Raw genomic sequence first — 15,084 nt, forward strand, 5'->3', positions numbered from 1 at the left:
ATTTTGTGCACACATAACAATTTTCAGAAATGGGATCAAAGAAAATGTGTAATATACTGAACAGTAAATAAATGTTCTAATTCAAACTAGAAAAACACTAGTTTTTAAAAAGTATTTCACTTCACTTCCTCCTATAAATATTTTAAGGACTATTTCGGAACCTTTTCATATTAAAAATAAATAAAAGGCTCTTACCTGCTGTTGCCCTGTGTCCAAACCCAAGGCTTTAACAAATCCCGATGGATCAATGTATCGCCTATTACTGTTTTGCAACAAGGCAAACAAATACTGGAGATGCTCACAAATTGTTTGAGGCTCATAATCTATTAAAAAAATACATATGTGTTTGTTTTTTGAAGACTGCTACTTTTCTTTTTTAAAATATATACTTCCTCTTCATGTGAGAACATTTTCAAACACCCTTACATCCAAACTGTGTTAGTGTTTTATTACAGTTCTAAAACTTTAAACAAATTACTAATCACATTTTTTTGGAAGTAATGAGGCGGCCATGCTGTCTGAATACATCGCCTAAAGGCAAGCGTTACATATGCATTACAACAACAGCGATCAACAGGAATGAAGAGCATGATGATGCACTGCTAAAAATCCTAGACTTCTACTAGAGTCGCAAGTCTAATGAGTTGGGGGAAGGTATGCAAACAGGAAGCTTAATGGACATTAAGAGCCCTAAAAGACTTGAGTATTAGCCAGTTATCGTATTGCCTCAGGTCCAAATCCACCCTTCTTTGCCTGCTCTGTGGTAGCAGAGATGAGCTCTGCAAGTATTTCTCCTTTGCCAGGTAGTGCAAAGTTAAGTCTTGTCAGTAGAGGGCACTGGGAGGTTCAGCTGTGCCAGTCTCACCAGGCTCCTACAGAGCACAGCTTTCTTAGGACTCCAGGTTCCTGCAGCTAACAGCAGATGGCAGCTTCTCCCAGCACCTCCTCTGGTGGTTCCACAGTGGAATGCCTCTGCTGAGGCACTTCCTTTTGAATGACCACCCTGTAAGTACCGTCCTGGGCACCTCTCAGGTAACTTAGCAGGGAGTTCCAAGCCCAGCGCACCCCTGTGGACATTTTTCAGCAGGCATCTCAGCACCTTTCTGGCCATGCAGCGAGAGCCCTGGCAGTGCTTTCTCCACATATGTCTGATCACAGCCTGAGCAGAAGGGGTAAGGGACTTCCCCTAGGTGTTCTCTTTCAGCCCGAGGCATAGTGGCTGCTCCCTGAATCTGCTATTCCTGTATTTTATCAAGTCCTCTTTAATTCTTACTCACCAATTCCCCCAGTACTCTAATTTCCTGCTAATAATTCCCTATTCTTTCTCTGTTTCAAATTATCCTGTAGTTTCTATCTCCCGACTGGACTCTGAATGGGTTCTCTCTTTGCTACCAATTGTAACTTTCAGGAACTCAATTTCATTTGTAAAGTAAAGATACAAATCTTATGGTGACTGCACTAGTAGGGGGTGAGGATGAAATAATGTGGGTAACTGCTGAACCACCATGTTGTATATTTGAAACTAATATAAGATTGTATATCAACTATACTTCAATAAAAAAAAGTACAAGCTGCAAAAAAAAAAAGATACAAATCTTACTTCCTGGGGTACAAGGGCTTTGCAGGCTGTTAAAAGCTATTCAAGTAAATTTCTATCTACTTCAACCCTCTTATTTTATACACAGACACTCCACGAGGTCTTAAACAGATCATAGTCTGCTGGTTTTCCTATTGGCACAGAAAGAGAGTGGTTGAGCTGGGAATGGAACTCAGATCCCATCATTTCCAAAGTAAACCCTTTCCAGTACACTGCACTGAGCTTGGTAAGACAGCACCAGAAATGTACACTCTCATCAGAGAACAAGGTAAAGAACTTTGGTGAAATACAAAAATCTGTGTGTTCAGAAATTTTAAAAACATTTCTTAAAGATACACATTAAAGCCACAACACCCTAAAAAGGCCATGGTACATCATTCTATAAAAAGGAAATTAAGTTCTTGTTATTTAGCTCTCTTCTATTTGGTAAGCTTATACTTCAGCAAAACAATGCTAAAAATTTTAAACGATCCATTTTACATTACTCATCTTTACATACACTATTACTTTAAATACTTAATATACTATTAGCCTAGGTTTAAATATTCAGAACTATAGAAATACATCTTTGAGGGAACAAACAAGAATTTTTAAGCACTGTGTTTTGATGCAAAGTTTATAATTAACAAGGACCAAGAATAAAGCATAACCCATTGTCTGGAGGCTCCAGGAAGACACAGGACTTATGAATACTCTTTTATCTATCAGAGTCAAAGACAGGAGCCATGTGTCCAAATCAGAGCATATAAAAGACAGCAAGGAATTTACAGAGGAGAATAAGAATCAACAGTTCCCAACCTGGAGCTCCCAGACCTATGTAATCTTAAGACACTCACTTCCCTCGACCCCCCAGCTTTCTAAAGGAGAAAAACCTGGTTCTTCCATGAAAGTTCCATCTAAAGAGAATAATCAAGTTCCATCTCAAAGAGAATAATCTATTAGAAAGTATTATCAATTAGCGATAACAGTCTACATACTATGCATGAAAAAAACTAAGTAATTCTAGCAGGAACAATTTAAAATTGATTCTTTCTAAATTTGCAATGAGTCTACACTCAAAGTCAATGAATTTGTTAGAAGGTATATCAGCTATCAGCCTATGTGGAAATCAGGACAAAAAATTATTTGTAGTTACATTATTTATTCTCTCAAACAAGGCAAAAAGTAACCTTGTCTGCTTTATTGATTGATTTAATCAACCATTAGAAATTAATGGACTATAATCACAGCATATCGCCCAGAGAAATTATAGCTGTAAACTACATAAGAATAATCAAATATATCTCCTTCACTTGAATATTAGTCATGTTGGTACATAAATGATAAACACACAGAAAACAGGCAAAACTATTTAGAATCCTAACAATCTTTAGAAAGGACCTAGCACTATGCGTGGCACATAATGAGCACTCACAAGTTAGTTTCCTGTTTGTTTGGTTCATGAGTGATCTAGCTGCCAATATACTCCGAACTGAACCCAACCCAAATGCATTCCCACTAACCTTTCTCTTTCTGGATACTATCTCCCATCATGTAGTCGTTACAGGTACTTGGACATAAGTACAGGGCCTGCCGAAGCTCCAGGTTGAGAAACCACACTTGGAGAAACGTGTTGACATAACAAGTAGCTCCAAGGTTAGTGAGGCCCACAAATGAGTTCTACAAAACAACAAGATTTACAATTACAAAATCAATTTAAACAAAAAAATAACAAGAGGCATTTATCTTCTATATAAATGTTAGATGAAAGATTTTTTAAAACCACCCCAACCAACATGGTATAACCATCTTATGCCCCTCTTGGTTGGAGGTAGACATAATTTCATGAAAGACCCATCTGGGTTGACTACAGGAGTGGAAAAAAAGACTTAGGTCAACACCACTGCCCCTCTTGAGCCTTCTCTAGCCACTTGTATTGAAAATTAAAACAGTGGGCTCAAGGACCAATCAGTTCTGAACATGCACCCATAGGTTTTTGATTTGCTCTATTCCTGAACTGCCAGCATTCACAAGAATGACAAAGCAAAACTTCCAGAGAAGTTCCTTTTTATCCTATAGATCTTGGAGAAGGCAAGTGGGGGTGCACACAACAGAATTGCCTGCAACTTCTTCCGAAGATTGAGAATTCCTGGACTTAAAAAGACTCTTTTTAATAGAGACAATATCAATACAGCTGACTATTTTGTGAATGCCAGGCGTTAGGGTTAGAAAATATTAATGGTTACTTAAAAACAAAAAAGTAAAACTACCTGTTGTGTGCATAATATGTAAAAACACACGCCCCCCAAAAACCAGTGATATCATTATGGCAGCATATTCCCTCGATTTACCATTTCCTTAAAGAGACTTAAAAAGAGTTCAAAATAAAATATGCCAATGTTAAAGTAAACATAGAAATCAGTATTTAACTAAAACTTTTATTTAAAGGCTAACTGGACTACACAGCTACCTATTTTAATGTATACAATTAAGAACTGTTCCAAAGGAAGCAGTTTATAGTCTTAAACTCTACTACATATCTTAAACCTACATAAGTTACGTAAAATCAGTAATGGTTTCTGATCAGGGACACAAAATAAAATAAAAAACACAGGAACACCATATAGAAATCACATAAAAAAATGATAGCTTACCTTTTTTCTCCTCTCACAGTTGGGATCATCAATGTTATGAAAACTATTTTCATCTATTTCTCCTAACCAAATATGCTCACCAATCCCAACCAAGCAATTCGGATTTCCTTTGCAGTTTCGTCTGAGAAAAAAGTATTGTATAATTTTAAAATACCATACTTCCATAAGAAACATGCAAATTAAAACATTTCTGAAAACTACAATGATATACCAATTTTCACATATTCTGTATCTATGCAATTAGCAAAACCAAGGAAGTGTAACAACACACTTGGTTTGTGAGTGTGGGGGAAACAACTCATTTACTACTAATAAGAATGAAAACCGGCAGGACTTTTATGGAGAGGAATTTTGCAATTTCTAACAAAATTACATATACAGCTAGCTTTTGACCTAGCAATTCATTTTTAAGAATTCACCCTGATGTTGAAACCACAATGCTGCTCATGTGAAACCTTTGTAAGATTGTATATCAATGATACATTAAAAAAAAAATTCACCCTGATGATGCATGCACCTCCAACAGTGTGAAAACACACATACTAGCACTATTTGTAAATGCAAAATACTAGAAACAATCCGAATGACTGAACAGGACACAGTACATCCACATAAGGGAGTGCTATGCAACAGTAAAATGAAAAACACATGACGATCTCTAGGAATTTGGTGCAATTTCTTTTCAAGGATATGTTAGTAAATAAAGACAGCAAAGTGCAAGAGTATCTAGAGATTGTTATTTTGCTTATAAGACATATGGGGAAATAAGTATACATACATCTACTCACTTGAGCAAAAAGAAACAAAAAGGATCAACCAGAGACTAATGAAATTGGTTACCTAGCCAGCAGGAGTGGGATTAGAGTGAAGAAAAAAATAGTGGGTGTGGGGCAGTACATTGAGTGGCTTTTTGATTCTCAAGACGGCGGCGAGAGTAGGGTGGTGGAAATCTCCCAAAACCATATATACTTTGAAAACACAGCAAATAAAACTATTCCAAAAAGAGTTAACGGAAGATACAGTACACCAGCCAGGTTACATCTACATCTGCAAGCAGCCTGCCGTTCAGTTCATTCCCCCCCACCGGCACTGCAGGCGAACCAGCTGATCCGCCATTGGTGAGGACCAGCCAGGGAGCAGCGCCACCCACAGTAGCCACACAGGTTTCTCCCAGCATGCAGCTAACCGGGCCAGACCAAGAGGCTGTGCCCTGCCCACAGTTGAACGACACAGACAGTGGAAACCGGTGCAGAGTCTGGAAGGCACAAAGGGGCTTTATTCTTGCAGCGAACATGCGCTGCTCACCTGCAACCCCCGCCAGTGCCCTAGGACATCCCGAGGCCCACCCCGCCCACAGCAGCTCAGGGGATTAACCCAGAGGCTGACCCCTGTGCGCAGCCCACCTGCACAGGCAGAGGAAGCCTGCATGGAGTCCGGAAAGCACGTAGCTCTGCTCTTGTGGTGAACATGCACTGATCGCCTGCAACCCCCGCCAGTGCCCTAGGACATCCCAAGGGACACCCCACCCATGGCAGCTCAGGGGATTAACCCAGAAGCTGCCCCCTACATGTGACTGACTGGCACAGGCAGAGAAAACTGGCACGGAGTCTGCAAAGCACGCAGGGGCTCTGTTCTCACGGCGAACACACGCTGATCGCCTGCAACCACTACCAGTACCCTAGGCCATCCCAAGGGCCAGCCCATACACGGCAGCTCAGGGGATCAACCAAGAGGCTGCTCCCTATGTGCGGGTGCCCGGAACAGGCAGTGGAAACTGTTAGGCTGGAGGAAGGAAAAACAAGGACATGCAAACAGAACAGAGAGATGCCATAGGGGGAGAACAGACCAGACCCCAAGGTCCGTGCCTTATATGGAAAGGGCACAGCTCTTCCTGAATTCCATCCTTCTGATGTGCCAACTAAGACCCGGATGTCAGCCTCCTCCCTCTTGGAAGGAAAAAAAGTTTCTAGTTGTCTATTATGTCACCTTTAGCCAATCATACCTCTCCACGCCCCCTAGGATAGCTTGCCCACTCCTCCCCCTCCTAATCCCTTATAAGCCCCCACCTCCCTGACCGGGTGTGACTTCCCCGGCCTGTAATACCCAGACCGCGGAACATCACCCGGGAGTTGCACTCAAATAAACTACCTGGCCCTTTGTTGCCTCTCTTCGCCTGCTTATTTCGGCTAAAATTTATCTTACAGAGACCAGCGCAGAGTCCCGAAAACACGAAGTGCTGCCATTCTCGTGGGAGAAAATGTGCCGCTTGCCTGTGACCCCCGCCAATGCCCCAGGCCATCCCAAGGGCCACCCCGTCCACAGGAGCTCAGGGGATCAACCCAGAGGCTGCTCCCTGTGTGCAATTGACTGGCACAGGCAGCGGAGACAGGCAAGGCAACCATCAAACAAGAAGGGACTTTGTTTTCCCAGCTGACACACATGCCATTCGCCAGCGATCACTTCCAACGCCATGAAAAGGCAGAAAACCTGGTTCAGTCCAAAATCCCTTAAACACTAGAGAGAGGGCCTGACGAGACCGAAATCACCAATCTTCCTGAAAAAAAATTCAAAATAAAAGTCATAAGCATGCTGATGGAGCTACAGAGAAATATGCAAGAACTAAGGGATAAATTCCGGAGGGAGATAACAGAAATGAAACAAACAATGGAAGGATTTAAGAGCAGACTGGATGAGGTGCAAGAGACTGTTAATGGAATAGAAATCAGAGAACAGGAATACTGAGAAGCTGAGGCAGAGAGAAACAAAAGGATCTCTAGGAATGAAAGAATATTAAGAGAACTGTGTTACCAATCCAAATGGATCAATATTCACATTATAGGGGTACCAGAAGAAGAGAGAGAAAAAGGAATAGAAATTGTCTTTGAAGGGTACATAGGATTAAAGATGGCGGCGTGATAGGTGAGACAGAGGCTTCCTCCTAAAACCACATTTAATACAAAAATATAAATAATACAACTAATCCTGAAAGAGAAACAGGAAAGAGGACTGCGCCAGACTGCATACACCTGGAGAAAAGAGTAGACCTCACGGAACAGAGTAATGTACCAAAGCTGTGGCACGGGGGGACCCAAGCCCTTCCGCCACCCCAGCTCACCAGTGGGAGGAAAATAAATGGAGCAGGGAGGGAGTGGAGGCCTGGGACTGCTGAATACCTAACTCCAGACATCTGTTCTGGGAGCACAAACCTACATTTCATGGTGCTTTCATGATACTCTCATGATTAGGGGGTCAGAAAGCAAGACAAGCAGAATTACTGGAGAGACTGAGATTCCAGCCACTTGTGGAAAGCAGGGATCCATACCCGGCTGCTCTGGGACAAAAGAAAGGCAGGCAATCTGAGAGACTTCCTAACAAGGAAGCCCTTAGCAAGAGGACTGCTAAAGGGGCAAGGATTGCACAGAGCTTATGGCTCAGGAGAAAGGACAGGTAGACAAAATTGTCTGGGTGCACTCTGCCCAGCAGGTTGGGAGCTTTCATGATTTCCAGGTGCTCTGGCTCCCTGGCTGGCTACACAGCTCCAAGGACCCCCTCTGTGATAGGCAGCCTACTGCGCCTTTCTCCCGGCCAGCCCCACCTGGCTCGCAAACCAGCAAGCCCTACCTTGGTGTTAGGCCAGCCAGAGGGAAGACCTGTCTACAGCAACTACAAACGCAAAGCATAGACGCTTATACCTGTGTGATCGGCCCACTGGTTCGGGCATGGTTCAGGAGTGGAGACAGGCATAGCAATTGGGAAGCAGGAAACAGCTCTTTCCTCCCCCCAGGGACCAATACCACTCCCCTGTGACCCCCAACATTGCTTCAGGGGCGGAGCAGCTCGAGAGAGTAGAGCTTCTGGACACTAGAGGGCACCATATACAAATATGAAAAGCCAAAGGAATCTGGTTCAAAGTAAAATTAATATAACTCCTGAGAAAGATGACATGGACCTCATGACTCTTCCTGAAAGGGAGTTCAAAATAAAAATCATTAACAGAGAGGCGGAGCCAACATGGCGGCGTGAGTAGGACAGTGGGAATCTCCTCCCAAAAACATATATACTTTTGAAAATACAACAAACACAACTAGCCCTAAAAGAGAGACCAGAAGACGCAGGACAGTGGCCAGACTGCAGCTACACCAGCGAGAACCCAGCGACTGGTGAAAGGGGTAAGATACAAGCCCCGGCCCTGCGGGACCCGAGCGCCCCTCCCCCCAGCTCCCGGGCGGGAGAACAATAGGCAGAGCGGGAGGGAGACAGAGCCCAGGACTGCCGAACACCCAGCCCCAGCCATCCGGGCCAGAGCGCAGACACAGTAGATGCCCAGGGGGCCCTGGATACTGGGAGAACAGGGAGTAAGACCTCTGAGCGGGTGCTGAAGCTGATGACCCTGTGACAAAGAAAAGCGGGGGCTTTTTGAAAGTCTTAAAGGGACAGGGACTTAACAGCTTGACGGAAACAACCCAGGTCACAGTACAGCAGCTGGAAATTACAGGGAAAACCGGGTGCACTAACCCCCTGGGCAACAGCTCTGAGACCCCTCACGGAGGCAAACAGTCAAGCAGCGCCCCCATCCATCACCCCACCGGGCGCTGCGAAAGCAGAGAAGCAGCCTGAGACAAATTCCGCCCACAGAAAGGGAAATTTCTCCCTCCCGGCCAGGCAAGACACAAAGACCCACTCTACACGCAATTACCCAACACAAGCCACTAGGGGTCGCAGTTGCCCCAGTAAAGAAAGGCCAGTAGTAAGTGAAAATTTTGGCCCTCCCAGCTGACAGTCAATAGCACCTGTCAACATGAAAAGGCAAAAAAATATGATCCAGACAAGACTAACCCAGACAGCTTCGGCACCTGCTACATCTTCCCCTGAGAAGGAATCTGGGGAGATAGATTTAGCCAGTCTACCTGAAAAAGAATTCAAAACAAAAGTCATAACCATGCTGATGGACTTGCAGAGAAATATGCAAGAACTAAGGAAGGAGAATTCAGAAATAAAACAAGCTCTGGAAGGACTTCAAAACAGAATGGACGAGATGCAAGAGACCATTAATGGACTAGAAAACAGAGAACAGGAACGCAGAGAAGCTGATGCAGAGAGAGATAAAAGGATCTCCAGGAATGAAAGAATTTTAAGAGAGCTGAGTGATCAATATAAAAGAAATAATATAAGAATCATAGGCATTCCAGAAGAAGTAGAGAGAGAAAAGGGGATAGAAAATGTCTTTGAAGAAATAATTGCTGAAAATTTCCCCAAACTAGGGGAAGAAATGGCCTCTCAGACCACAGAGGTACACAGAACTCCCATGACAAGGGATCCAAGGAGGGCAACACCAAGACACATAATAATTAAAATGGCAAAGATTAAAGACAAGGACAAAGTATTACAAGCAGCCAGAGAGAAAAAAAAGGTTACCTACAAAGGAAAACCCATCAGGCTATCATCAGACTTCTCAACAGAAACCCTACAGGCCAGAAGAGAATGGCATGATATACTTAATGCAATGAAACAGAAGGGCCTCGAACCAAGACTACTGTATCCAGCACAAATATCATTTAAATATGAAGGAGGGATTAAACAATTCCCAGACAAGCAAAAGTTGAGGGAATTTGCCTCCCACAAACCACCTCTACAGGGCATCCTACAGGGACTGCTCTAGATGGGAGCACTCCTAAAAAGAGCACACAACAAAACACCCAACATATGAAGAAGGGAGGAGGAGGAATAAGAAGGGAGAGAAATAAAGAATCATCAGATTGTGTTTATAATAGCTCAACAAGCGAGTTAAGCTAGACAGTAAGACAGTAAAGAAGCTAACCCTAAACCTTTGGTAACCACAAACTAAAAGCCTGCAATGGCAATAAATTCATACCTTTCAATAATCACCCTAAATGTAAATGGACTGAATGCACCAATCAAAAGACACAGAGTAATAGAATGGATAAAAAAGCAAGATCCATCCATATGCTGCTTACAAGAGACTCACCTCAAACCCAAAGACGTGCACAGACTTAAAGTCAAGGGATGGAAAAAGATATTTCAAGCAAACAACAGAGAGAAGAAAGCAGGTGTTGCAATTCTGGTATCAGACAAAACAGACTTCAAAATAAAGAAAGTAACAAAAGACAAAGAAGGACATTACATAATGATAAAGGGCTCAGTCCATCAAGAGGATATAACCATTATAAATATATATGCACCCAATACAGGAGCACCAACATACCTGAAACAAATATTAACAGAACTAAAGGAGGAAATAGAATGCAATGCATTCATTCTAGGAGACTTCAACACACCACTCACTCCAAAGGACAGATCCACCAGACAGAAAATAAGTAAGGACACAGAGGCACTGAACAACACACTAGAACAGATGGACCTAATAGACATCTACAGAACTCTACATCCAAAAGCAACAGGATACACGTTCTTCTCAAGTGCACATGGAACATTCTCCAGAATAGACCACATACTAGGACACAAAAAGAGCCTCAGTAAATTCCAAAAGATTGAAATCCTACCAACCAACTTTTCAGACCACAAAGGCATTAAACTAGAAATAAACTGTTCAAAGAAAGCAAAAAGGCTCACAAACACATGGAGGCTAAACAACACGCTCCTAAATAATCAATGGATCAATGACCAAATCAAAATGGAGATCCAGCAATATATGGAAACAAATGACAACAACAACACTAAGCCCCAACTTCTGTGGGACGCAGCAAAAGCAATCTTAAGAGGAAAGTATATAGCACTCCAAGCATATTTAAAAAAGGAAGAGCAATCCCAAATGAACGGTCTAATGTCACAACTATCAAAATTGGAAAAAGAAGAACAAATGAGGCCTAAGGTCAGCAGAAGGAGGGACATAATAAAGATCAGAGAAGAAATAAATAAAATTGAGAAGAATAAAACAATAGCAAAAATCAATGAAACCAAGAGCTGGTTCTTCGAGAAAATAAACAAAATAGATAAGCCTCTAGCCAGACTTATTAAGAGGAAAAGAGAGTCAACACAAATCAACAGTATCAGAAATGAGAAAGGAAAAATCACAACAGATCCCGCAGAAATACAAAGAATTATTAGAGACTACTATGAAAACCTATATGCTAACAAGCTGGGAAACCTAGGAGAAATGGACAACTTCCTAGAAAAATACAACCTTCCAAGACTGACCCAAAAAGAAACAGAAAATCTAAACAGACCAATTACCAGCAACGAAATTGAAGCGGTAATCAAAAAACTACCAAAGAACAAAACCCCCGGGCCAGATGGATTTACCTCGGAATTTTATCAGACATACAGGGAAGACATAATACCCATTCTCCTTAAAGTTTTCCAAGAAATAGAAGAGGAGGGGATACTCCCAAACTCATTCTATGAAGCTAACATCACCCTAATACCAAAACCAGGCAAAGACACCACCAAAAAAGAAAACTATAGACCAATATCCCTGATGAACGTAGACGCAAAAATACTCAACAAAATTTTAGCAAACCGAATTCAAAAATACATCAAAACCATCGTACACCATGACCAAGTGGGATTCATCCCAGGGATGCAAGGATGGCACAACATTCGAAAGTCCATCAATATCATCCACCACATCAACAAAAAGAAAGACAAAAACCACATGATCATCTCCATAGATGCTGAAAAAGCATTTGACAAAGTTCAACATCCATTCATGATAAAAACTCTCAGCAAAATGGGAATAGAGGGCAAGTACCTCAACATAATAAAGGCCATCTATGAAAAACCCACAGCCAACATTATATTGAATAGCGAGAAGCTGAAAGCATTTCCGCTGAGATCGGGAACTAGACAGGGATGCCCACTCTCCCCACTGTTATTTAACATTGTACTAGAGGTCCTAGCCACGGCAATCAGACAAAACAAAAAAATACAAGGAATCCAGATTGGCAAAGAAGAAGTCAAACTGTCACTATTTGCAGATGACATGATACTGTACATAAAAAACCCTAAAGACTCCACCCCAGAACTACTAGAACTGATATCGGAATACAGCAAAGTTGCAGGATACAAAATCAACACACAGAAATCTGTGGCTTTCCTATATACCAACAATGAACCAACAGAAAGAGAAATCAGGAAAACAACTCCATTCACAATTGCATCCAAAAAAATAAAATACCTAGGAATAAACCTAACCAAAGAAGTGAAAGACTTATATTCTGAAAACTACAAGTCACTCTTAAAAGAAATTAAAGGGGACACTAACAGATGGAAACGCATCCCATGCTCATGGCTAGGAAGAATTAATATTGTCAAAATGGCCATCCTGCCCAAAGCAATATACAGATTTGATGCAATCCCTATGAAACTACCAGCAACATTCTTCAATGAACTGGATCAAATAATTCAAAAATTCATATGGAACCACCAAAGACCCCGAATAGCCAAAGCAATCCTGAGAAAGAAGAATAAAGTAGGGGGGATCTCACTCCCCAACTTCAAGCTCTATTATAAAGCCATAGTAATCAAGACAATTTGGTACTGGCACAAGAACAGAGCCACAGACCAATGGAACAGACTAGAGAATCCAGACATTAACCCAGACATATATGGTCAATTAATATTTGATAAAGGAGCCATGGACATACAATGGCGAAATGACAGTCTCTTCAACAGATGGTGCTGGCAAAACTGGACAGCTACATGTAGGAGAATGAAACTGGACCATCGTCTAACCCCATATACAAAAGTAAACTCAAAATGGATCAAAGACCTGAATGTAAGTCATGAAACCATTAAACTCTTGGAAGAAAACATAGGCACAAACCTCTTAGACATAAACATGAGTGACCTCTTCTTGAACATATCTCCCCGGGCAAGGAAAACAACAGCAAAAATGAGCAAGTGGGACTATATTAAGCTGAAAAGCTTCTGTACAGCAAAAGACACCATCAATAGAACAAAAAGAAACCCTACAGTATGGGAGAATATCTTTGAAAATGACACATCCGATAAAGGCTTGACGTCCAGAATATATAAAGAGCTCACACGCCTCAACAAACAAAAAACAAATAACCCAATTAAAAAATGGGCAAAGGAACTGAACAGACGGTTCTCCAAAAAAGAAATACAGATGGCCAACAGACACATGAAAAGATGCTCCACATCGCTAATTATCAGAGAAATGCAAATTAAAACTACAATGAGGTATCACCTCACACCAGTAAGGATGGCTGCCATCCAAAAGACAAACAACAACAAATGTTGGCGAGGCTGTGGAGAAAGGGGAACCCTCCTACACTGCTGGTGGGAATGTAAACTTGTTCAACCATTGTGGAAAGCAGTATGGAGGTACATCAAAATGCTCAAAACAGACTTACCATTTGACCCAGGAATTGCACTCCTAGGAATTTACCCTAAGAATGCAGCAATCAAGTATGAGAAAGATCAGTGCACCCCTATGTTTATCGCAGCACTATTTACAATAGCCAAGAATTGGAAGCAACCTAAATGTCCATCGATAGATGAATGGATAAAGAAGATGTGGTACATATACACAATGTAATACTACTCAGCCATAAGAAAAGGGCAAATCCAACCATTTGCAGCAACATGGATGGAGCTGGAGGGTATTTTGCTCAGTGAAACAAGCCAAGCAGAGAAAGAGAAATACCAAATGATTTCACTCATCTGTGGAATATAAGAACAAAGGAAAAACTGAAGGAACAAAACAGCAGCAGAATCACAGAACTCAAGAATGGACTAACAGGTACCAAAGGGAAAGGGACTGGGGAGGATGGGTGGGTAGGGAGGGATAAGGGGGGGAGAAGTAGGGGGGTATTAAGATTAGCATCCATAGCGGGGTGGGAGAAAGGGGAGGGCTGTACAACACAGAGAAGACAAGTAGTGATTCTACAACAGGTTGCTACGCTGATGGACAGTGACTGTAAAGGAGTATATAGGGGGGACCTGGTATAGGGGAGAGCCTAGTAAACAAAGTATTCGTCATGTAAGTGTAGATTAATGATTAAAAAAAAAAAATGCAGTTCCTATGTGGTGACCTCTAATGAGTTCTACACAATGATATAAAGGACATATAAAAGGGTAGGCAAAGGGTCTGTTTGTGTTTATACAGAGGATCAAAGCCTAATTTGGCTACCCCGAAAATGAACTAAGAAACGATATGAAAGAGAACTTCCAACATCAGCACTCTCAGGAAGACTCATGCCAGAAGATGATCATCAAAAAACCCCAACAAAGATCCACGCACTGCTACAGCTGTAGATGCACTCATCCCACCAGCTCCTGGACTTGCCATGGGAATGAAGGAGATATCTAAGCTGGCCTGTGCATACAGTAAAACAACAAATTTGACTGGATCAATACTGTTGGAACTCAACCAAGAATTAGGAGAAGTGCAAATTGTAGCGCTCCAAAATCTTACAACTACAGACTATTTACTGTTAAAAGAACATATGGGATGTGAACAGTGCCCAGGAATGGGTTGTTTTAATTTATCTGATTTTTCTCAAACTACTCAAATTCAGTTAGATAATAACCATCATATCATTGATAAGTTTTCACAAATGCCTAGGGTGCCTAACTGGTTTTCTTGGTTTCACTGGAGATGGCTGGTAATTACAGGTATGCTTTGGTTATGTAACTATACTCCTATTACGTTAATGTGTGTGCGCAATTTAAGTAGTAGCTTAAAATCTATACATGCTGAAGTTACTCTACAAGAAGATATGTCAAAGAAATAATCAATCTTCCCATGTTTTCTCCCGCCTGCTACTTCTATAGCTTTTCTTCTTTCTTCCTAATTACAACGAATTCTTAAATAGAATTCGTGCCTCATATCAAATTTACCGAGTATCA

General features: G+C 41.7%; 1 protein-coding gene across 9 annotated transcripts in view; it reads right to left on the reverse strand.

The window, feature by feature from the left end:
* USP48 (ubiquitin specific peptidase 48) overlaps positions 1-15,084 on the reverse strand; it is a 99,222-nt gene that overhangs the window by 60,248 nt on the left and 23,890 nt on the right. For all 9 annotated transcript variants that reach the window (XR_005030673.2, XM_057499830.1, XM_057499829.1 and 6 more), the window contains exons 2-4: positions 4,231-4,351; positions 3,100-3,256; positions 196-323 (exon numbers count right to left, since the gene is read on the reverse strand). Coding sequence is in view for 8 of the 9 variants with exons in the window: in XM_057499830.1 (XP_057355813.1) it covers positions 196-323; positions 3,100-3,256; positions 4,231-4,351 (406 nt within the window). In the remaining variant the exon portion in view is untranslated. The remainder of the gene's footprint in view (positions 1-195; positions 324-3,099; positions 3,257-4,230; positions 4,352-15,084) is intronic.

This window comes from Manis pentadactyla, chromosome 4 (assembly GCF_030020395.1).
Source record: "Manis pentadactyla isolate mManPen7 chromosome 4, mManPen7.hap1, whole genome shotgun sequence".
Taxonomy (NCBI): domain Eukaryota; kingdom Metazoa; phylum Chordata; class Mammalia; order Pholidota; family Manidae; genus Manis; species Manis pentadactyla.